The 24770-nt window shown below is 41.8% G+C and overlaps 3 protein-coding genes across 3 annotated transcripts; 1 reads left to right on the top strand and 2 right to left on the bottom strand.

Moving 5' to 3' along the window:
* Positions 1-330: 330 nt before the first annotated feature.
* On the bottom strand, positions 331-15980 carry rragca (Ras-related GTP binding Ca). The gene is made up of 7 exons (XM_069703795.1): positions 15536-15980; positions 12330-12533; positions 10955-11154; positions 6442-6556; positions 4214-4356; positions 3675-3823; positions 331-2475 (listed from the first exon to the last, which is right to left on the bottom strand). Exons 1-7 carry the CDS (start codon positions 15716-15718, stop codon positions 2321-2323), a joined length of 1149 nt encoding a protein of 382 aa, XP_069559896.1. The 5' UTR covers positions 15719-15980; the 3' UTR covers positions 331-2320.
* Positions 15981-17243: 1263 nt separating this feature from the next.
* LOC138623979 (c-Myc-binding protein-like) lies at positions 17244-19928 on the top strand. Its single transcript, XM_069703802.1, has 5 exons — positions 17244-17385; positions 17776-17845; positions 18673-18721; positions 18904-19033; positions 19585-19928. The coding sequence occupies exons 1-5, from the start codon at positions 17371-17373 to the stop codon at positions 19630-19632; spliced, it is 312 nt and encodes a 103-aa protein (XP_069559903.1). The 5' UTR covers positions 17244-17370; the 3' UTR covers positions 19633-19928.
* Positions 19929-19981: 53 nt separating this feature from the next.
* Positions 19982-24485, bottom strand: gja9a (gap junction protein alpha 9a). Its single transcript, XM_069703804.1, has 2 exons — positions 23328-24485; positions 19982-22874 (listed from the first exon to the last, which is right to left on the bottom strand). Exons 1-2 carry the CDS (start codon positions 23378-23380, stop codon positions 21371-21373), a joined length of 1557 nt encoding a protein of 518 aa, XP_069559905.1. The 5' UTR covers positions 23381-24485; the 3' UTR covers positions 19982-21370.
* Between the last annotated feature and the right edge of the window lie 285 nt (positions 24486-24770).

Below are 24770 nucleotides of genomic sequence, written 5' to 3'. Positions count from 1 at the left end.
TGCTGCTGACATTTATGGTTCTACTTTTCAGGCTGTATAAATCAGCAATTGATGCAAACTATCTTTAAATTTAACAAGACTGGAAACACTCATTGGTGTCGGAGCGGAGGGAAAAATGAATGAAACGTTGGAAGGGGAACACTTGAGCAGTCCTGCAGCACCATCTAGTGGTTGTTTGTAGTTTTGCATTATGTCAAGATAGGAAGAAAAGGACTCCGGCTCTTACAACAACACCAGAGACCGTTTTCTCATTAGTTGTTTTTTTTTTTTTAAATCAAGATGGTGTTAAGATGATGTCTTTTTGTTGTCCAATCAATACAATAGCAAAAGCAATATTTAAATTTTCATTTATTTCACACATTATAGCATCACAATACATGAAATCAATCATCCGTCACGGTTCAGATGTGCAACAATGAAGTGGTGACTTGTTGTCAGGTGATAAAGAATAACTTCATTAGATCTTGGGCCTGTTTCAGGAAGCAGGTTCACCGAGTTACCTTAACTTTTCCTGAATAAAACCAAGGACACCTTAAGAGTCTGGAACATACGGGGTTCTACTCAGGAAAGTTATCCAGGCAACGCAGTTGTCCTGGTTCCTGATTCAGGCTCCTGATCTTTTAGATGCAGTTTTTACATCTCAGCTCTGATATAAGAAAAATTCAGGCATGAACATCGTATGCGTCGTTGTTACGGCATTATTAATGAAATTTGGTCTTTTTCTGGTCTTTCTCTCTTTAATTTCACTCACCTTTATAGAATGAGCAAGTGTAATGGTTGAGAATAACACGCTGATGTTTGCATGCTTGGAATGGTTTCTTATTGTTCTTGTAAATCCTGCAGATCAGAACCAAACTAAAAACAAATCACGGGTTAATAGTTTTGGGCAGGACTGAAATCAATGGTGGAAATACATGCAGTTTATATGATAATCCTAAAATGTTGCTGGATTGAGAACCCGTGCATCAGTCCTGAACATCAACCAGACTTCATGGATTTGTCTTCCGTTTTAATCGTGGCATATTTTCACTGGCTCCGATTCATTTCATAATTTTTTGGCAGTGCTTTTGCAAAGATCGTGTTCAAATTTCCAGCCCAACTCCTCTTTACAACCCACCATAAAGCCAATCAAGAGTTTGATTTTGAGTGGAGCGCGCACAGAAAAGTTACTTTCGCTGATTGAAAAGAGTTTAATTTTGCTAAGCTGCTGTTATTAAGCAGAAGGACATACACTCTTTCTGTAAAGGTCCTTCTCTAACACAGCCAAGGAGTCCAGTCTGGGATCAAACCAAAACCAACTTTCATTGAGAGACACACACACACACACACACACACACACACACACACACACACACACACACACACACACACACACACACTCACTCACATAGATACCTACGTGTGTACACACACACACACACACACACACACACACACACACACACACACACACACACACACACACACACACACACACACACACACACACACACACACACACACACACACACACACACACACACACAAACAAACAAACTAGATGGACAGCACGATCCCTTTTCAATCTGCTCACAAAACTTCGTTTTCCCTTCACAAGTGAAACCAAAAAAAAGTGAGTTTTGGGCAGCATTCAGGTAGGGTGAGGTGAGCGGTGGTGAGAGAAAGCTTGCGCTGCGATCAAGCTTCGTCTACATAAGGCCATCTCTGAACATGTGTGGGTTAGGACGAGCAGTTCACATCCGCCATCTTTTTCAGTACAGAAGTGGTCGGGGTGGGTTCACGACTCGACAGAATCCCGCATCACAGTTTGCCCATATCGAGAGGTTATAACAAAAGGGTAGTTGTTGTTGTTTTTTCCTCCTCACATTGTTCACAAGGAGGAACCAGCAGCGAATTGTGACAGCCTTTGACTGCTTTAGGAAATCCGGAGAAAGATCCTGAACCTTTTTTCTTTTTTTCTTTCTTTCTTTCTTTCTTTTTTTTTTTTTCCTCGTCCAGGTGTAGTTAAGCTTTCCCCGACTTCCTCACAGCCAACGCGGTGCTTTTGCATTCACCTGAAACAGACGCCTGAATTTCCATTCCACATCAGCCTGACCCCTCTGCGCCCCAGTGATGCTCCCCACACTCTCTCTGCTCGAGGCGTCTCTCGGTGCTCTGGGTGCTGGGAGCAAGGGAATGTGACTGGTGCGCCGAGCGAGCTCCAGTTTAGTAGTCTCTCCTCTACAGGCTCCCTGGCCCTCCTCCATCGTTCCTTTTCCTCTTCCCCTCTTTTTTGCTTCTTTTTTTTGTTTTTTTGTTTTGTTTTGCTTTGCATCAGTGTCTAGACAGTGTTGCGCGGCGTGCCGTTGAGCGCGACGGCCTTGCTGCAGGGCGAGCCCACCGCCTGTGGGCCGGCTGGTCGCTGGGTGGAAATGCCCACCTCGAACACTTCGTGGATGGCCTTCCGGAAACAGTGGAAGTTGTAGTCTATTAATCCTGCAGAGGCAAAAAAAACATATAAAATAAATAATAATACATGCGGCTTTATAAATGTAGTTTATTCGCCGTGTTGCCGACCCGACGTAGCTGCCACTCTCCCTTTCAGCTCAGGATATCCCCACAAAGTTACAGCAAGTAGACGGAGGGGAAAGTGGATGTGATGCCACTGACGGGCGACCAAATTTGCGAGGGAGCATTACCTTGATTAAAAGTTTAGAGTTCCCTGGGTTTGAACATTTTAAGATTCGGCTCAAAGCTTTTCTTATTCGATGAATGAGCCGAGGTTATCTGCAGACCTCCCGTGGTGCATCGAGCGCTCCCTCTTTTGCTCTCCGTGGATTTGCATTTGTATGTATGCCACTATTGCCGGTTGTTTTCCTATTTTATTTAACCGATGTTGTAATGTGCTGGTTTTCATTAGCTTGTAGTTTTTCTAATTGTAAAGTGTATTGGGACCATGCTCCGTGGTGATTTAACACTATAAATAAAATTGAAATAAACATTGTTGAAAACATTTGGGATTATCTAAGTACACAACTCAACAAAATAATTTCCATAAACCAAGTTTTTTTTTTCGTGTGTGTGTGTGTGTGTGTGTGTGTGTGTGTGTGTGTGTGTGTGTGTGTGTGTGTGTGTGTGTGTGTGTGTTTGTCAAAAAGTTAGAAATTACAGCTTTAACTCTGTGGTCTTATTGTATCATATTGTATGACAACATCAAATGGGATCTGAGTGTATGTAATAATGAATTGAGAAAAAAAAAATACACCATTATTATTTTTGGTTCAAGCTACAGGGACATAAGAGTGTGACAGATTTTTTTTTTTTTTTAATTTTCAAACCAAGCAAAAAGGGTCTAAAAAAATTTAAAAAAAAAATGCTACCGAAATGCATTTCAGGAAGTGTAGTTGTTTTTTTTTGGAGCTAGAAGGCATCAGAGCCTCCTGTGATTCATTCTCGCAATCTATTTCATCATCCGTTTCCTGGAAGTCCCCTAAACTTCACGAAAGAGTAACACTTTTACTTTTAACATACTTTGTGCTACAACGTCCAGGTGTTCTTGTCTTGGGCTTCTCACGCTCTCTGCGGTGCCTAAACGATGTGGAATTAAATGAGGAAACGCTCGACTCGAGCCACATCAGCGCGAGCCAAATTAAGCCAAAACGAGCTGCCGATGACAGATTTATCAGACGGCGTACCTTTGCGCTCGAAGCTCTCTTCCCGCAGGATGCAGACAAGGGCCAGGAACTTGGTGACCTCTTTCAGGTACAGCACAGTGGTGTTGTTGAGCTTGATGATGGCCATGGACTCCTTGTCATAGGCGCTGCCGCTGCCGTCCTCCCTCAGACTGGCGCGGCACAGCACAACACCGAAATAATCAGGGGCCAAATGGGAAATAAATTGCAGCTTGTCCATGAGGTCATTAATTATGCATAAATTAGGTTATGCTTCAATGAAAGCGCCCTCAGACAACACATGGGTGAAGTCTATATCTTAAAGCATTGAGAAATTACAGAAGATTCGAGTTAGATTTGTCTTTAGAATACATTATGCAAATTTATACATCAAGGTAATTCGAAATCTATCTATAGGCAGTACTGGCTGCGTGTTGTTGTTGTTGTTGTTTTTTTAATTCGCTTATTATCAAGTTTACGTTTATTAGAGCAGAGGGCACTTTCGTTTCTCAGCTCTGACGTTTATGGCACGTCACCAACGCGCGAACAAACAATCCACTCACCCGTAGATGCAGGAGACGTCAATAACCACATCGATCATGTCGCAGCACAGTTCGTAGGACTGCATGTCTACAGGTGAGCTGTCTGTGGCGATGTAGATCTTGCTGACCACGTCGAACAGAAAGGCCTTCTCTATCCCCGAATTCTGCCCCGCAGCGAGAAGGAAGAACGACGGAAGACAAAGGAAAGAAGGGGAAATTATGCCGTGGTAAAGGAGCACGGCGCTGCAATGTGTTACGGTGAAGGTTTGAAATGCAGACCGGGGGAGGGGAGGGGAGGGGAGGGGAGGGGGGGGGGGCACTATGGAAATGACACGTGCAGACAGACGCGGCGAACTCGGCGAATTTGACTGGTGAAAAAAAATCATCCGACTACCGTTTCAGTGAATAATCATGTAGGCAATAAAAAAATAAATAAAAAGACATGAGGAAATCTTCTGTTCTAGACAACAGGAAAAAAAAAAAATAAATAGGATAATGAATTACCAATCATAGATGACTATTGTACGATAACGAGCATTTATGTTTCACAATTTGGCATTTTTGCTTAAAAGGAATATTTAAATAATCAATTACAAAAACTGTTGCAGTTTAATATTATGACGAGTGACTAACTGATTAAATAATGGAATTGTTCCAGTCAAAGATTTTAATAAACCGTTTAGACAGTGGGCGGTGTGTCTGTGTTACAGTACACATGTTAATGTCACCCTCTGGGCTGCTGTAGAAATATGGCGGCAGACATGACGGGTCTTTTCAAGGCAACGAAAAGGGAATGATTGTTTGTCTCAGCTGATTATACAATAATGAAAACGTAATAATGAATATCATTTTCCATTTCTGCCGGTAGATCCCCCTGAAGGCGACAAAGCGGTCCTAAAAAAAAAAAATACAGCTTAATGTTCCAGTCATGACGGGATATTCACGAACAGATCACACACACACACACACACACACACACACAATCAAAATGCAACCATAAATATTAATTGACCTGAATCTTTTAAATCAGTCCAGACAATGAGTTTAAAAGACACAAGTCAATACTCGGGGCTCTTCGTAGCATTTGTCATCACTTCATCATGACATGTAACATGCATGCCAAGACTCCGCAGCACCACAGAAATGAAGAAACTCTTGACAGGCTGGTCTGAGAAGCAGAGTCTAAAAACAGAGTTGGAGTTTCACGCCTGACCGTTCACACCTACACTTGTTTATTAACGTAGCTCAGAACGATGCGGTCTGATACAAGAGTTCTGCAAAAAGAAAAATCTGACATTTACGAAGTTTATAATGTTTACTGAGCGTTGATGGAAATGCACTGCCTTATACAGAAGAGGTCTTTCTGTTCTCCAGTTATTTTGTTATATATATATATATATATATAGTCACCCTTCTTTCCTTTGCGTGAAGTGTATGGGTCAGGGGTATAAAGCTATTTGTTTAAGCACCTGACCGTATCTGTGACGCGTGTGCAAGTTGCGAAGTTGTGTCTTGTTTCTATGGTTGTGTGACCCACTGCTCCTTCAGCAGAACGTTTACATACAATAGTCAATAATGCAGATTTCCATTGCTTTGACTTAATAAGGTCAACAATGTAATAATGCCATTTTCAACAATCGCTCCGGATCACTCGTTTAAAATGCTAATGGCTGATTTCAGTCACAGCAGCTTCCCGCAAATGTTTCAAAATAAAAGCCTTAAAAGTAACGAAAGGTTTTGTCCATCGAAAGGCTTTTAATTTGAAACGGAAACAGCAGGTGTTGAGTTTGTGTTGACAGACTAATGCAGTGCTCTTAACATGGCAAACAATACAAGACGAAGAATATTGCAAACATAAGTTTTTCCGGCAGAACATGAAATTCATTCAGATACAGTAAATCTTAGCAAAGTAATAACTACATTAAGGAATACTTCTTATTCCCTCTCCCAGAGTCATACCCTGAAATAAATCTGTTTCAAGTGGTGTTGTGGATACTATAAAGAGCGACATAATTCAAAATGTATTTCTAGAACGGCGTGTGACTTTGAATTCCTCTGTATTGTGAAATGATCAGAGTTACCATCGAGCGTCAGGACACAGACACGTCCCGAGAAGGTTGTGAGGGCATTGGAGGAAGTAGTAATAATAACAACACGGCAGTGACTTGCATCATGACGGCCGTCGCGCATAAATGACGCCGTTACAAAACCAGGTTCATTTACAAAAGAGTTGGCTGCTGTCTACTTACAGAAATGAAGATGTTTAGGAGGTTCTCCAAGGTGGGGAGCTGCGGGATGAGCTTCTGCACCACTTTGCTGAAGGCCTCGAAGATGGAGTGGTCATAAATACTCGTCAAATAAAAGCTGAATGAGATAGAAAAAAACACACACACACACACACACACACACACACAAAACAGGAAGTGAATAAGCAGTGACTTATAGGGAACATTTCTCGCTTCCTCTAAATGCATATGAAACCAGGTAAAAACACAGATAGTCACGAGTTGCCGTGACGAACGGATGCAGGGTTGTAGAGAAGACGCCTGAACGAAAGTCCTTTTTAAGCCCGACTCAGACGTACAGACACAAGGATGAAATTAAATGTTAACTTGGCACAAAAACTGCCATCATACGAGCGCCGTGAAGCCGGGCGCACATGACTCATGGACTTCGGTCCCCCGAGATATATAAATAAAAGGTCAGTGTTTGAGGAAGCAGCGGCTCGAGCCAATTGGAACTGTCTGCTTACAGTTGGCAGAAGCTCAACTTTACAATGTATTACAGTGACGAAGGTACCAGAGAGCCACAAAGCAGAGAGCCCCCCTCAAAAAAAAAAATAAAAAAAAAAAGCTCTCTCAGCTTCACCATATATCCAGCACTGCTCAGGCTGTCTAGCCCGAATAAACAACAATCTCACCCCACATAAAATACGGTGCAGCGTGTGCCAGCAGAGCTGTTCAGAGCTGCCCGGGCTGAGCCGGGACCGCCTGCTTAATGTGGTACACAACACGTTTATGCTTTCTGCACGGCGTGTCAGGGCGAGGGCTGCCATTAACAGCCACTTTCATTTTTTTATTTTATTATTGTTTTTGTTTTTTTTATTAAAGCCTGCCGCACACTATTTACGATGTACTAATGTGATTAATTTTAGTCCAGAAAAAGCTAAATTGTTTGACAATAAATAAAAAGCTAAATACTGAACTGGGTTTTGTATTTAAGAGGCTGCAACCCCCCCCCCACACACACACACCCTCCACCCCCAAGAAGTTTTGTCATTTCGAAATGATTTTCAGCTGTTATCAATCTATGTATGAATGATTCAATCATTCTTCGTATTTTGACTGATCACCAGTAAAAAAAAAAAAATACACGAAGGATATTTCATTTACAGTGTAAAAATGGCCAAAAACTGTTCACAACTATATAACTAAAAGTTGTGAACAATTTCTTTAAACAATTAATAATACTGTCATCAATTCATTGTCTGTCAGCTGAGTGACACATCGACCAAGTTATTGTTCCAACATTCGTTGGGCATTTTCAGGTTGAAGTGGTGTTATTAATATTTTCCTGAGAAAACAACAGACAGTGGAGTGAACTGTGTCCAGTGACATTAACCCTCTGAACCGCAAACAGTTTCTGGGCTTTTTATTATTATTATTTTTTTTTTACTCACTGTGAGCTCGTTTTTCACAACACCAGCGAGTCCTGCATCTCTATGGAAACAGCACAATCGCGGCTAGCGGGAGAGTCAAAAGTGTCTTTTGTGCAGTGTAACACAGTTTCAAATGTCATAAATAATAATAATAAAGAAAAGAAAAAACTAAGCGTAATTTCTTTCATAATTTCTTTTACAAATAATAATAAATTTAAAAAAAAAGGAAGAATCTATATAAACAAAGTTTTTTCCAAGTGCCCCAAAGTGTTACCAATATTGGGGGGAGAACAGGGGAGGCTCCACATTTTAAATATATTGAACCGTTTACATTTTTATAACCGCCACAAACCTCTCTCCGTTCTCTCGGTCCTCTCCTCGGTGCTCCAGCCTGCAATTCACTCCCAAAAGAAATTGCTGAACTTTTATCACGTGACTGTTGGTGTCAGCCAAGTTATTCAGAGTTTCCCAGCTGCGGTGAGGAGCACGACTGTTTTGTTTTGTTTTTTTCTTCCAAATTTGGATCATGCAAACCGTTTATTTTTGGCAAAGTTTTAAATGCGACATGTTGAATAAAGTAATTTTGATGAAAGATCACTATTGTAAGCTTAGATTTAGTACCCTTTTCTAATGGAAGCGTTTGGTACACAAGGTCCCTGAATAGTTCAAGGACCGAAGGAAATTTGAAAACCTGACAATCATTTCTATTTTTTTTTACCGTTTCTGGCTTTGGTAAATGGTCTAATTTTGGTAATTTGTCAAGGAAAACGTGTTTTTTTTTTGTTGTTTTTTTAAACTCTGGCAGGTTGTGGGGGTTCATAAGATTCAAATGAAACATGAAGCAAACAGTAGATGCGCACTTCAGCTTTCCTTCTACATTTGAAGTATGTGTGCCTTTTGGAGCGCGAGTCACAACAGCTCTCGTATCCGAAGCAAACGTCACTGTTGCTTCATTAGGAGGTCAAAGAGGAATCTCACAGGAGCACTGAGAGTATCACGCAGCAGAGCACAGGACACTCTATACGTAATCTAACCACATAATTAGCATCCACACAAACAACACGAATAAGAACAAAGATCACAACGTCTCCTCTCCTCTTGTGGCATTCAAAATAAAAAGCCCAAATTTTCTACGACAGATGCAGAAAAAAAACAAGACGAGTCAATTTTTGGGTGAATTAATTCCCGTCGTCCCAAAAAAAAAAAATTCTCTCAACTGACGAAGGTCACTGGATTTGCTTGAAAGCTCAAAGGATAGTACAGTAAGTAGGAGTTTTGGGAGCACAACAATACTGAATTCATGCGTTTAACTAAGCAACCACAGAAACAAATAACCAACCTACTTCCTGTCTGCGTAACAACTTGTTTTGCAAAAAGACTTTTCCGGGTCAATTAAAAGAAACGGGGTGGAAGCAGGTAGAAGGAAGCAGACGTTCACATTTATAGTATCTGTATCACGAGATGAGACTCCAATAGAGGGTTAACCTCTCATTTGCTGTGATTAATAAAGATAAAAGAAATAAAATTGTTGAATCATTGCAAGGAACCCTCACACAGACACGCAAGTTCAGCACTGGCTTAACAACAGTAGTAATTTCACCTGCCTTTGTGAAAAGTGTTTATATTTCATTTGCTGCTTCATGCTGACATTAAGCTGGCATCGGTGAAGGTTTTGTGTTCTGACGGGGCCCAAGTTTTTACATTAAACATGCTGCTTTATTTCACATTTTTCTGAGTGAAATTATGCAAAGAGTCCTTTGTCTCATGCTTACACAGCATCGCCGCTCGGTGGGGTCGTTTGTTGACACGCCTGCGCTGCCTTCTCACGTTTACTGCAATTATAACCGCATCACGAAAGTGAAGGCAGATAGGGGGAGCTTATCTGAGTGATATAAAAAACAGAAACAAAAAAAAAAACAAAGGATAAAGTCGGTCTTTCTCTGTGCTCTAACATGTTGAAGGAAATCAAACCGAGGCAAAAGCTAAAACTGAAACATGCCCGTGTGGGATGTCTGAGCCCGTTCGTCCGCTCGGTCAAGCGAAACGAACATCATGATGTTATATGATCTCAGCAGCTCGACTCAAGTTAGCTTTGACTGAGGAAATGCTTTTTTTCGCCGGCCTGTTGCAGCTCATTTTTAAGCTGCGGCTGTTGTTGTTGTTTCTTTTTAATGAGATTTGGAGAAAAACTGTACTAGAAAGAAGCAGCATTATTGTAAGTGTATAATACCCACCGCGTGTTACGAGTCAAAATCCAGCACCTGTGTGCAGCTTTGTGTTTATCCTTTACTAACAATTACAGTGAGTGACAGTTTGTTGGTTCATGGTTTTTAATAGAGGCGCTTTGACTCCTCTGCAGCGACTGTAACTGATCTGCCTCTGTGCTGCAGTGTGTGTGTGTGTGTGTGTGCGTGCGTGCGTGCGTGCGTGTGTGTGTTATTAAAGCATTGTTTACTCCGATGTATTTCATTGATGGATTACACACTTTTTCCAGGTCTTATCCGTGGCTGATCCACGTTGTTTCCGGCTCGGAATACGATTTGTTCAGTCAGTAAGTCTCTCTGCGTGATGACAAACGTCAGTAAAACTAAGATTAAGCATGCGAAGATTACACGTGAGCTAATGATGTGTTTGCATGTTTGTTTGTTTTTTTTTTTTCTCAACACCAACATCCCCAGTAATTACCTGATGTGCACGTGCGGCGGTGCCGGGTACGCTTGTCTGCGGATGCGGTACCATCGCGAGGTTTGAGTGCCGAGTTGATACGTATCGCCGTTTTAAAATATCGGTGGAGTGTTGACGTACCGAGGGGTCGGGGTCGTCGCCGCGTCGACTCAGCGGCAGGTCGGACAACAAGTTAGCAAAAAGTCAAAAAGCCCTTTACGGCACGAGCTCAAGATTTAACAATCACTTAAACGTCGATTCAGGAATCACCGCATTAGTATAAAAACGAAGAATCTCTAAACGTCAGCGAATGTTGTTTTTTTGTGGGGTTTTTTCTCCTCCGACTCTCTTAACAGCTGACGGAGAAAACATAAAATTCCTCTCCTGGCTCTCTCGCAGGTGTTTGAGTAAAAGAAAAGCAACCGTTAAAGGTCGTGTACCTGAGGTGCAGCTTCTCTAAGCTGGCGTCCGCCAGGTCGTCGTTGGCTCTCTGGTGGATGTCTCGCTGGGTTTCGATCTTGTGATCGTCTGACAAGCCGTCCACTTTGTGGATGAACACCTCGAAGTTGATCTCCGGGTTGACCCTGTAGGCCCGCGACACGGTGAGATGAAGCCTGCCCAGAGCCTCCACGTAATCATCCTGCAGCACAGACGTGAACACACACACACACACACACACACACACACACACACACACACACACACACACACACACACACACACACACACACACGGGGAGTGGGTACATATTCAGAGAGTGAATCTTAAAACAAGGTTATCTTCGATGACTGCGTTCATTCACACAACCGGCATTCAAAACGTCATTTTTGCAATGCTGTATAAAAAAAAAAATCACAAAAATCCGCTGCATTAAATAGTTTAAGAGCTTAACACTATAAACTAATAAGGCCCCCTTTTGAAAATGAAATGTCTTACCGAAACCTCTGAATATAATCTGCTTAGATTTCCCAGAAAACAGCCGCTGTAAATATTTTTAGTGCAGCTGTAGCTTATAATTTAGGATTAAAAAAAAAAAAAAAAAAAAAAAAAAATTCCATTCCCCCAAAAGCGAATTCCCGTCAGTTAAAATGAACAGGAAAATCAAGACCCATTAAAGCCGTCACAGTGACAACACTCCCTCGCGCTCGAGGCGATTGTTCGCTGTTGCTCCAGGACGGATGGAGTTTATAACTCATCAGTTTTAAGCCGGGTATGAGGAAATGCACGTCCGCGTTGTCCTCCAGAACAACACGAGGAAAGCAGCTCTCCTCTCGTATCACCGTGTGACCGACCGCTGACACAAATTGAATCTCGATGCACCTCGAGCACAAATGAACCCTGCGTCGAGATTACTGCGGTTCGTATCGGAGCTCGGATTACTTCTCGAAAGCACTTTGGGTGGCGTGGAGAGCGCCGGCATAAAAGCCGTGGCACGTAATTGTCTTCTATTCGAGCCACTCTGGCGGTTCAAATGGACTTCTGCCGTGGCTTACATTAGACGGAGAGCGCTGCGGAAAGTTTTGTTGTCTTTATGATCCCCTTCATGAAATGAAAAATTGAAGTGGGAGAGTTTTGCCGGAGATCGTTATTGTAAAATAAAATGTGCTGTCATTACCGAGAAGGAACAAAGAAAAGCAAAAGTCATGTATGTTTCGTCATCATATTTGCAACACAACGCTGGTTTAAAAATTTTTTTTTATCTATGTTGACGGCTGGTTAAAAAAAACAAAAAAAAAAAACAGAAGTGTTGCTGTGAAACAACTTCCTGTGTTCGTGGCTGCGTCAAAGCAAGCTGATTTTGTTTCCGTTCCTCACCTGAGCGTCAATGACAAATATCAAAGCCCCGGTTCCTCTGAAGATCATCTCGTAGTCAAAGGTGGGGTCGAAGAAGTCCACCTGGCCGGGGAAGTCCCAGATCTGGAAGTTGACAAAAGAGCTGCTGGAGATGTCGTCCTTGTAGATCTTGTTGGTGCTCTCCAGGAACAAAGTCTCGTTGGGAGACATTTTGTGGAACACGACCTGAAATTACACACGAGCTCTTGATTTAGTACAATAAATGCAGATGTCCTGTCTTGGCGAGTTTGTGTGCGAGGAATCTGCCTGGTTGAAGCTTTAAACACCTACGGACCAACAATGTGGTGGTGAGGAATGGTGGCAGAGGAAAAAAATAAAATAGAAAATGTTTCTTTTTTTGTTGTTGTTGTTCTTGTCATTTTGCCTTTATTTATCGGACAGTTTACGTTGTGGATAAAGACAGAAAATACTGTCTATCTCAAAAAACAAAACAAAGAAGCAGAGGTCCCGATCCGAGGACAGTTAGTCCTTCATCACAAACACACGACAACCGGATGCCCCTGATCAATATTTCAATACCGCAATCCATCGCTTTGTGATTTATTGCTTATTTCCCCGAGTATGGCAACTTTATTAACTTTATTAGTCATGGGTTTAGTTTGTTTTCAGGGTTTGCCATTCTGGGTTTTATGCCAAGTTTGATTTGGCATCCACCTACGGCCGAAGAACCATTTTGGTTGTCGGGGCTGATTTTAACGGACTGGAATTCTTTCTCGTCGACGGTTTTGGTCACACGGAGAAAAATATAAGCTTTGTGAGAAAATTCGGAAGGATTTGGAGCTGATCCTTTCTTCACCTGGATAACCCAAAAATTAAAGCGCGAGAGACTAAACTTGGCTTTTTTTTTCATACATGCTGTGTAGCACATTCAGTGTCGACTCCGTTTTGTATTCTTCTTTGTTTTAATGATCTTTAAATGTGACATTTGTGTTAAAAACGGCTGAGAGTGAAGACACTTTTTTTTTCTACACTTTTTATTTGTATTGTGGCAAATTAGAAGCATTTCATAAAACATCAAACAAATCTAACACTATATATTGAGTACGGCTTTTTGAAGAAGTGATTTTAGTGGGGGGGGGGGTTTCAGTAGTTGCACCCGTAATAATGATGTTTTACAAAAGGCTCTTACAACATGTCGCACCTTGCAAAAATCCAATGGCCAAAACAATCGAGTTTTTAATGGGACGGCTCATCCCAACGGTGCCGTTTTGTTTTTGTTTTGTTTTTTATACTCGTGTTGTGATTCCACGGACGTCACATGTAGAACAAGAAGGAAAGGGCCAAAACACTGCTGACTCATTAGTCCGATGAAACACGAGTCACCCTACTCAGCAGTTTTCAGCTTTGAAACCACAGACAGAAAGACGGCAGCTGTAGATTAAACTGTTAATGAGAGTCTTATGGGAGGAGGCCTTGTGAATACTGTGACGGAGGACGTGGGAGTTGTTTGCTCTACCTCCGCCACTTCGAATCAATGCGTGGACCACTGGGGGGTCACAGGTTGATGAATCGGCAAAAAGCCGAATCACATGTTCCTGAGGCCACCCTGGAGGTTTACAGGAGGGGGGGGGGGGCATTAATCTTGGGACTTGAGGGTGCGCGGATTACAACAAACACAGTACAAGTGTGGAGGTAGACTTCAGTGCAGTGCAATTCTCTACTTCTGTTTCTCAAATGTGCAGAAAAGGCCCGCGGCGTGCCACGCTGCTATATCCATCCCGATTTCTACTTCGCCCTCGAATTGTAACATAAATAATAAAATATCATAGAAGGTACAACTGCATCTCATCCATTATTCAACCGCAGTCTTAGTCTGCAAGACTTAAAAGAAATGCATTCAGAGACATCTAGCCTAGCATGAGGCATATTTATATCTGCGCTATTGTTCACTAAGTTATCACTAACGCAGACTAAATAATATTCCTGTATAGAATAGAGCTACAACGATCGCTGTGGAATTAATTGCCAACTATTTTGATAATCGCTTATATGGTTCGAGTCATTCTTAATTTATAAAATATGTCAAAAAAATCCAGTTTAATATAAATATTTTCTGGGTTTTTTTTTTTAGTCCTCAATGATAATCTACCAAATACATATTTTTTTTGGTTGCGGAGTAACCATTTTCTGACATTTTAAAAACCAAACCGCTTATCAACTCAATACATGAATAGACAATGAAAACCATCATCTTAGAGAATAGATGTCAGGTCTTCCTTCAGTTTCAAAAAAAAAAAAAAAAAACGACCAAGCGCCGACATTATAAACGTGAAAATAATTGTAAGCATTAAAAAAAAAAAAAAAAAGGGAGAAACTGAAGCGTCGGTTGCCACGGCTGATGTCATCCATTTGAGTTGTGATCAGGCCTTCAGCCACTTGAGTAAAACTTGATCACAAGACGAGCTGAAGTGGTTTATCAGAAGAGCACTTAGTGGGAACATGGTGGCATACATGCTGCATAGGAAGCAGGAGGAGGGTAGGATGGTAGGGGGGGGGGTAAGTAGATGAGTAGAGGCCCGATCCCCCTCATCCTAAAAACCCCGGCCTGACTTATAAACGCCAGTGGGAAAGCGGATGTTGTGAACTGCAGGTGCTGCACTGATTTGCGACAGAAGTGTTCCCGACTTGAAAGCACGGAAGGTGTGGTCGGCTTGGCTGTCATGTGAAAAAGGGAAGGGGGGGGCACACGTCAGACCTGCCCTCTGCCTCACAGCTGAGTGGGACGAGGAGATATATATATATATATATATAGTCATATATTTATATATATATTTATATATTTGTGGCACGTCGGACGCGTTGTTAACCAAACGGGTCAAATCCAAACATGTCCACGTTTCAGTGAAGATGCACCCCCCAGGCTGCAAGAGCTAGCGCGGAAAGGCTAGGTGGCCATTATCTATAATTTAGGTTGTTGTTGTTGTTGTTGTGTTGTTGTTTTTTTGCACTCTCATGCAGATGGAGGTGTGTTTATCTGCGGGTCGGTAGCTTTCATCGCTCGCGACGTGCTAAACTAACTCGCTAGCCGCATCTTGGCTAACGTCCCGTTTGGTCGCGTGAGGAGGAGGAAGGCGGCGCGCGCCCTCCTAAAAAAAAAACAAAAAAACAACAACAACAAAAACAACAACAACCCGCTTTAAAGCGCTTTTCTCCGTCTCTTTTCTCACCTTCTGTATCGACGACTTGCCACTTCTTCTCAAGCCCATGAGCAGGATCCTCGGTTTGCTGTCGGATGGCGTCGGGCTGTCCTCGATGTCGGCCTCCTCTTCCCCGTAGCCGAAGTCTTTTGGGAACGAGTCCGCAACCCCGTAGCTGTCAGCCAGCTGTTCCACCTCGTACTGAATCGACATTTTGACCTAACGACGGTCGCTTTCTTGCTCTCTCCCCCTCCACCCACCACCACCACCACCCACCCCACACTCACACACACACACTTTTTTTTTTTTTTTTTTTTTTTTTTTTAAGTCGTCGGTCACCAACGGCCGTGTTTGTGCCGGACGACGCAAACTAGCGTCACGTAGTGGAAAATAGTTTTGTCAATTCTGCTACTTACAAACACAAAGCGTGATCCCACACATTTCCTTAGGATTTCCTCTCCCGTGAAAAAAAAAAAAAAAAAAAAAAAAAAACCCAGCTCTTTGGTCCCACCCCTTCGTTCTGATTCGCTGTCTGTGTCACAATATAAAAGGTGATTGGCCTAAACTGCCTGTCGCTCTACTGACGTGCGACACTGTCACCTGACTAGCACTCCGACTTGTTTTGTGACCTGTCGCCGGAATAAGAAGCGAATAACCCTTTTTTTTTTTTTTTTTAATCAGATATATTTTTTAAAATACCTTGAGTTCTCAACAATTATACAATAGTCGAGCATTTTATTTATTGTTAAAAGAGAACATTAAATGAAGGTTGTGAAAAACCAACAGAAAGTGGGTAATTATGGTGTTAATCCATATATTTGTGTATATATATATATATATATATACATACATCTATATATGTATATGTATAGATGTAGATGTCTATATTTGTAGATGTGTGTGTGTGTGTGTGTGTGTGTGTGTGTGTGTGTGTGTGTGTGTGTGTGTGTGTGTGTGTGTGTGTGTGTGTGTTAACCGATGTTACCAGCAGATGGAGGCAAACTACTTCAACGGTAAAGTCGGGACCTTCATGGTTGTTCTAAAATGTGGTTATTATTAAAAATCAAAGACCCAACAATGTCATTTCCTCCGACATGGCCTCCAATTAACTCAGAGGTGTTTAATGTGAGAGAGAGAACGCATATAAAAGAAATAAGACGGGGTATATGTAAGATTTTTTTTTTTTCCACAGCAGTCCATGATACACATGTCTTAGTTGCAATCAGTGGAGATAACGTAAAATAAATAAATAAATAAAAAAGGTCATAATACACACTTGAGTTTAAGGCCCTACTGGTGGAATGTAACTAAGTAACTCAAGTACTTTACCTAAATACAAATTCAAAGTAGCCCACTTTGTAGCCCTACTTGTACTTTACTTGAGTATTTACATTTTATGTTACTTCATTATGGGAAACATTGTAAATTTTTACTCCTGTGCATGTGTCTGACAGCTTTGAAAATATTGAAAAAGACAGACAATACAGTGTTTGGCAAACATCTATGGTAGTACCTCTTATATACAGTCATATATATATATATATATATACGTGTTTATCTACAGTTAAATTTAATATTAGGAAATACTCATGTCATGAGCCCATCGTTCTCAGCAAAATACAAAAAGCCGATGGTAGTCATTGACATTATGTTCTTTTCTTTTTTTTTTTTACCAGGGACACCTGAAGGCAGCATCAAATCCAGCTGAGCCGACCGGTTTAAAAAAAAAAAAAAAAAAGTGATAAATGAAAGTGAACTTTTCTTGAGTCGGCAGTTTACCTGCGTTTCAAAGTTAGAGGCTTCGGCAACCAGCGGGACACAAATATAGCTTCAAGAAAGAGGTCAGCTCTATAACCGACATTATTATGGCGCATCGTGGAGTAAGTGTGTTTGCTGCTGCTTTTATTTTCCTTGAGTCACTGTTATATGTTCAGGAAGCTGGCTAAGCTAATGTTACCATGCTGGGAGTTGTACAGGGGGGTTAATCAGGAGGAGACCTGACCACCTGACACTGCTCATGTTTGGGCTTTTATATTGATCGGGGCTTCTATTTGTTTATGGATAAATCAAACTTTAAAACCCACGAGAAAATGTCAATAAACCAACAACAGCTGCATTTTATGCTTCAGGCCGTATAGTGACCCAGGGAATTACTAACTTGGAGGACAATTTTTAACCATGCTGTTAGTCATTTAGATTTTCTAAATGTTGACAGTTTTATGATTATTATTTTTATTTTATTTTTTTAATAAAATGTTTTCCTCCTACAGGCTCCAAACGCCAGGGAGAAGTTTCGGAGATACCTGGAGAAAGCTGGTGTCGTTGAGAGTTTTACTACTGGTATGGCACATTTATGTATTTTCTGTATAAATAATTTCTGACTGGGCTTGAGGAGCACTTACCAACTTCACTTTGCAATGGAAAGCAAATAAAGTAAGCCGGGGGAGAGTTTTCAGACGAGCTGAAACAGCCGGAAAAACAGACCCTCTTCTCAACTGTAATTAGTAATAATAATATGACATCAGGTGGCTTCAGTTTTAGGGCAATGCATCATTTGGAAATATAAATAAAGTTGTCCTCCTGACACCTGCAGTGGAGAAGAGTGGGCATGTCCCCAGTTTGGAAAAGCAGGCAGCTGTACTGGCACAGATACTAAGCAATGTACTGCTGTGGACGGGTCAGCGACAAAAAATCTATTTTAGCCTCCTAAAAAAAGCCCATCCAAAAAAAAAAAAAAAAAATCAATATCAGTTTAAGTGTAGGCCTACGCTATATTTAGCGTTATGTTGCATGTTGCCCTCTCCAACCGGGAAGTGAAGCCATTATATCCATCTACAGTATGCTCTTTTAAAGCCACCAGACTCTGTTTAAAAAAACTTTTTAAAAAAACAAAACAAAAATTGCAGTGCTTTCAAACTTTTAAACGGCATCAGATTTAAGTTTTAACATGAAAGAACAAAAGAAGATCTTTGCCTAAATAAATACAGTCCAACGTTATCAATGAACCTCAAAGAATCAAAGAATGAGTAAATAAGGCCAAGAGTCCAAACATTTGCTGACAACAGTGAGTTTCAGGAACAGATTTGGTCCGTAAGTTTGACGCTCAGCGCTACTTCTACAGTTATTTTGGTGTTTGGTTTAACTCTTTTCTTTCTCCTGGATTTCAGCTCTGTTGGCTTTGTATGAACAATCAGAAAAACCCACTGATGCTCTGGAGTATCCTTTTGAAGACGCGATCTGACTCCCAGACACCGTAGTGTTGCTGTAGAAACTCTCTCTTGGCTTCAGTGGTAGTGAGTTGGAAACATTTGAATGAAGTTAATGCCTCCACCCACCATTGTAAACTAATATATTATGAAACCGATATTTGCTGGAAGTCTTTAACCAGCTCCCTCCAGATTTGTCAAGCAGCACCTTGGTGCTGTTGGCCAGACTTCAGCAGACATGGAGGCTCTGCAGAAGGAGATGATTGACCTGAGGCAGAGGTGTGCACGTCTGGAGGACGAAAACAAAGACCTCAAAAACAGGGTGCGCAAATTAAAGGACCCAAGTCATGAAAAGTCTTGTTAGAGCTGGTGTCCATCCCCATTTTTTTACCACCACACCCCACAAGGGAGCACTGTAGCTCCTGTTTTATTCAGAAGGAATGTAGCTCATCCGCTTTTTTCAGTGTAATTTGCCGATGACGAAGCATTTGCGGGTTTGGTTATTGAAGATAAAAAAAAATAAGTGTTGTGGAAGAGTTTGTTTAAGTTATCTTCAGCTAGATAAATTAAAAAAAAGACACACCGGGAAGGAGCCATCACTGCCGTTCATTTGTGTAGATACTCTTAACTGTCCGACGGGGAAAACGTCGATACTTCTAGCGTTTAACTCCGCTTCGGATATTTGTCACTTGTGAGGTTTTTTTTTGCTGTAGTTGATTTTTGATTATTGTTGTTGTGGACCACTGTGCTGTTTGATGTCTGCCTGTATCTGTAACGTCCGTAATCACTGCGCGCGCACACACAAGAAATTCCCCAAACAATGATAAACAAAAAGAATTAACGTAAATGTACTTTTTCTCTCCATCTCTCCAGCTGCAGCGTTATGAGCCTCTATCTGAAGGTGGAGGTACAGCTATATAGACCCGAACAGCTCTTTGGTTTCAGTTTTATTTTTCTTTATATTGCTGCCACTTTTAATTTAAAGACAAGACAACACTGTGGCGTGAAAACCAAAAGTGTAATTGTGTTGTTGTTTTTTTGTTTGCTTGTATGTAAATCTTAGATTCTAACTTACAAAGTAGAAACTAACTTATTCTGTAAGTGTACATACAGTGTGTGTGTGTGTGTGTGTGCGTGTGTGTATATATATATTTGTGTTGTTCTCCTTGTTCTTAAGAGATACAGTCATTGTTAAAATAAAGCAGTCTTGTGATTTATGCTGTATGACTTAGTGAAATAATTTGTGAACAGCAAAGTACCTGTTTTTTTTTACATATCTTTTTATTGAGATGTCCCAGGATATTGATACCATGGTTACTGTGGTCAGTTACAGCTGTTTACAGTCAGTTCTCGACAAAATGAACAAAACTCCCTGCAGAAAGAAAGTACATTTTAAAAAGAAAGTTAAGAAATAAAACACACAACACAAATAAAGACCTTGAGGTGTCGAACACATTTTGCTTTCCACCACATTTCATTTATCTCATCAGGGACAAACAGTCAAAACTACCAAACAGGACAGAGAACAAACAGCGTCGTGATAACTGCTTATTGATATGCTCAGGAATCCGATGACAGTGATTGATGGTTTTTGCTGAGACAGAACACACGTTTGTCACTGGAGATTAAAATACAGGCCCCGTGCTGTAAAACATAAACTAATCTTAGACAAAATATAATTTCATATAAACACAAAATAAACATTCTAGAAAAATATCTGTTGTTTTTTTTTGTTCAGCACCATGAAATAATACATATTCATATGCACAAATCTAGGTTTTTGCAATGCGTCACTTTTTAGTGTCATTAAATCTGCTCTCGGAAAACAAGTAAGCAGCCTACAGAGCAAAAGTTTCAATAATGATCATCTATATTCAGCCCAGTGTATCTGTAACTAATCTTGTATTAAACTATACGTTGCAGCCGTTTGCATAAATGTCAGCTAAATGTATTGTTTGCTTGTTAGCACATGCAGGTATTCACACTAAAAACAATCATTTAAGTTAAAAAGTCACCTCTTGTTTTGTTTTTTATTGTAATATGTCACCAAAAGAAAGTAGGAGTGTGCTTTTTAAGGCAGGACACGTTAAGTAGATTGAATTGACTAAAGTTTTGGACAAAAACACAAGACTAAACAGAAATATAAGCAAATTCTCACCAGTTACACGGCTGCGTAGAGAACTGTTCTGTCCTTACTTTCAACATAGAAATCCAGACCTCACACCCAGAAAATGGATCAGCCCGGTTCCACTAGACTATTGTTCACAGCTTCATTTTTATTTGCTGTGATTATAGTCTGAAAACGCTGTATTCACATTGACAATATGCTCAGACACTCCGAAGGGCGGACCAATGAGCGACCAGTGTGGGTTGTTGTGTGATGATTTTGAAGTCGAGCATTTTTTTTCCTTCTTCTGTAAATGTAGCTGCAGCGATTCAGCGTTCAGTCTCAGCCGGAATCTGTGCCTGCCAATCGGTTAAAAGCTGCTCCAACAGTTAAACTTGAGCTTTACACCCAGTAGAATATAACAACAGGAAATGTTTTCCTATGGAGCGACCCCAGACCTATATGTTCTCACAGTGAACTCTGGTCTGGTTAACAACAGGCCAGAAATGGACGGTTGTGTGCCAGCAATTTGAACACGGAGACCGCTGAAGTTTAGATTTGCAGGTCTGTGGCTCGTCGGCTGCTTGCGTTGCTCGCCATCGATTCTTTGTAGTTGGAGGACGGCGGCCTCGGGTTATTCATGGATCCTGAGCTGGAGCCATCCAGCGACTCCGGAGTCGAGGGCCTGCTCGGATGTTGGCCAGTCGATTTTGACTGCGTTCGAGAGCTGGCTTTTGCGCCTCCGTATGAATCTGTGTCAGAGCTCCTGCCCTCCAACACTGTGGAGCACTTGTTAGAGCCGGGAGCCTTCAGTGGCTTCCTCAACGCGCTTACTGGCAGCGTGGGGAAGGAGGAAGCGTGAGCGCCCTTCTGTGGGCATTTGGAAGAGTCTGGGCTATCTCTTTGACTGCTGTCCTCCTCCTTACAATGTAGGGGATGATGCAAAAACTCCTCTGCCTCCTGCTTTGGATTAATCAGGGAAATGCAGCAGGGTAAGCAGGGCTCGTTGGGGGCTGAGTTGTAGTTACATTCTGGGTGACCTCGAGATGAACCCCTGGAACCCTCCAAATTCTGCGGAGCGGCCAGTTGGCCCTGAAGAGGTAGAAAGTTTGAAGGTTTGATAAGGCCTGGGTACATGTTTGTGCCCTGCACCCTCTCCATCAACAGGTTGTAGTCATTGGGTACAGAGGCTATTGTTGCCTTTCGGGTCGGACCGGCGCTTATTTGCACCACAGATTCTTTTTTACTCTTGCTGGCGTAGTAGTCATCAAACTCATCCCTGTCGTCTCTCAAGTGAGGGTAGAAGTCCAAGATGCTCTTTTTGACCTGCTTGTAGCCCAGATGCATGATCTCCAAGATGTTTAGGAAGAGGGAGATACCAGAAATGCATTGCATGAACACCATGAAGACACTTTTCTCTGTCGGTCTGGAAACGTAACAGTCCACGGCGTTGGGACAAGGATCCCGCTCACACTTGAAGAGCGGGTAGAGATGAAAACCATAAAGGAGGAACTGACCCGTCATGAAGGCCACTTCAACTATGGAGCGTGTGACGATGTGAGCCACGTAGGTCCGCAGCAGAGACCCCCTCAGTGGTGGTTTGTTGAGCTTTCCCTGATCGAGCTGCTTCATCTCCCGCTCAATCCTCTTTCTGGCCTCTGCCAGCTCCCCACCGACCAGCTCCAGCTCCCTGCGCAGCAGAGCTTTCTTCTTCTGCCGCGCCTTCTCCAGCGCCCGCAGCCTGTAGAGAGCGTGGCCCATGTAAACCAGCGAGGGCGAAGACACAAAAATGACCTGCAGCACCCAGTAGCGTATCAGGGAGATGGGGAAAGCCAAGTCGTAGCACACATTCCTGCACCCGGGCTGCTCGGTGTTGCATATGAAGTCGGACTGCTCGTCGTTCCACACGTCCTCAGCCGCCACACCGAGCACCAGCATCCGGAAGATAAACAGGATGGTGAGCCAGATTTTGCCGACCATGGTGGAATGGATATGCACCTCCTCCAAAATCCCCCCCAGGAAGTTCCAGTCTCCCATCTTCACTCTTCCATTATGACTGATAGAAAGTTATTAACAGAGAGAGGGTTAGATAAATAGGGAAGAAACTCTGCTGAAACTAAAATGTATGAAAGTTGTAATACAATCAAAGATGCAGTAATGAGAACACATTTGAAGACTTACGTTGGATGTTAAAATCGTATGAACAATTTTAGATTTATAAAGGAAAGAAAATAATTCAGGTTCCCCGGTAACAACGAAAGTATAAAGAAATTACTGTACCTGTCAACCGGAAAAATAAAACGTTAACAAGAAGAAAACTTGTGAAGTAGAACTGCACCATTTCACATATTTGCAGAATGATACATTAAAAGTAGACAAGGACAACGTCCAGGACATCTAGAGATGTTTCCTGGGCTCGTCAGCTTTCCAGTCTTAGTCTCAGTGAAATCAGTTCCCCTCAGCAGTTCCACTACAAATACCAGGCCAGACTGCTGTGGCGACACTTTACCTTGCAGCAGCATGGACAGACTGCCGATGGTGATTTAAATCTCCTTGGGTCATGCAGCCCTGATGCGCTCACCAAAATGTTTTGAAAATCGTCACCGCCCTCAGCGAATCCCTGCATATACCCTAAACTTCAGTGACCCGCCTCTGCTGCAGTGTTGCCAGACACAAAGTGGGAACAACAGAGCTGTTGAGGGAAGGTTGCCAACTCTACTCTAACCAGAGAAAGTCAATACCAACAGCTTCACTGATGTATTTAGATCATGGCCTCACAGCGATGGGGCTGTAACGGATTGTAACACGGACATTGACCTAAAACGTCGCAGGGCGGAGCTCATTTTTACGTATGTTTGTCAACATGACAAGATTTTTAGATTTCTACCTGTCCGGACAGACATCATTAATGCAGTGAACTGGACATATGGCCAGTATATATTTGGGTGAGTGCATCGGTGTAATTAGACAGTCTGGTTCCTAATAGATGCTCTGCAAGTCCAGACATCATGTTCAGATTTGTTCGCACTCAATTGTTCGAGTCTGTTCGCTCCACATGTCCGAATGAAGAGAAGGAAATACAGATAATTCTAGTTGGAATCCCCAAATTATCGATACCATTCAGTTATCCACACAGGCCATGTTCCATCAATACTTTTCGACTATAGTGAAGAAATCAATAAGTCATCATGTCCGATTTCATACTCTGCTGCTCCGCTCTGAATGTAATTAAGTTCTCATGCACTTGACACATTATTTTATCCCATTTACAAGAAATCTATCGCGATGGATTAGTGTGCCGGCCAGCTGCTGGTCGTCAACTTCCCGGTCCAATTCTAAATACCTTTACGCGTATCGGTGTGATAAATATACTCGTTTTCCAAAGTTTATTTTGATATTCCGGTTTCATATGCATCACATCGAATGTTTATTAATTGCAGTATTTTTCTATCAAGAGTAGGAAAAGATGAAAGCAAATCTAACCCCAGAACCTGCCTAATGTTTTGGTGTCAAGCTAAATGAGGCAACCCGAACCTAAACTCTTTCCCTCTGACCTGAAATCTGTTTTCCCGCCCAGTAGAGCACGATTGATTAAAACTAGTCTGGTACAGACACATTAGGGGTACACAGGATCACAAGGGGTCACATGTGGAGGGGGGGAAGAAATCCCAATTCTATGTCCCATTTTTCCTTCTGGTCATGGTAGTCAATTTTGATTTAAACACCAGTCCCTATTATGGATTCGGATGTCATCTGCAAACACAATTTATTGTTTCAAGCATCACTTTCATCTTTTATGAACCAATAGTACATGTACAACGGTTGATCCTGTTGTCTTTTAAATTCTCAGCAATCTTCTGTGCTACTCTGGTGTTATTTAACTCTTGAACATGAAACTACACATTTTCAATTAGATGCAAAATCAATTAAACAAATAGCAGTGAGTGTTTCA

The sequence above is a fragment of the Brachyistius frenatus genome, unplaced genomic scaffold (assembly GCF_029030835.1).
Source record: "Brachyistius frenatus isolate BFR_SWC_R1_liver_20210118 unplaced genomic scaffold, ASM2903083v1 Contig_48, whole genome shotgun sequence".
Taxonomy (NCBI): Eukaryota; Metazoa; Chordata; class Actinopteri; family Embiotocidae; genus Brachyistius; species Brachyistius frenatus.
The sequence above is the reverse complement of the archived record's forward strand: the minus strand, read 5'-3'. Positions and strand labels throughout refer to the sequence as shown.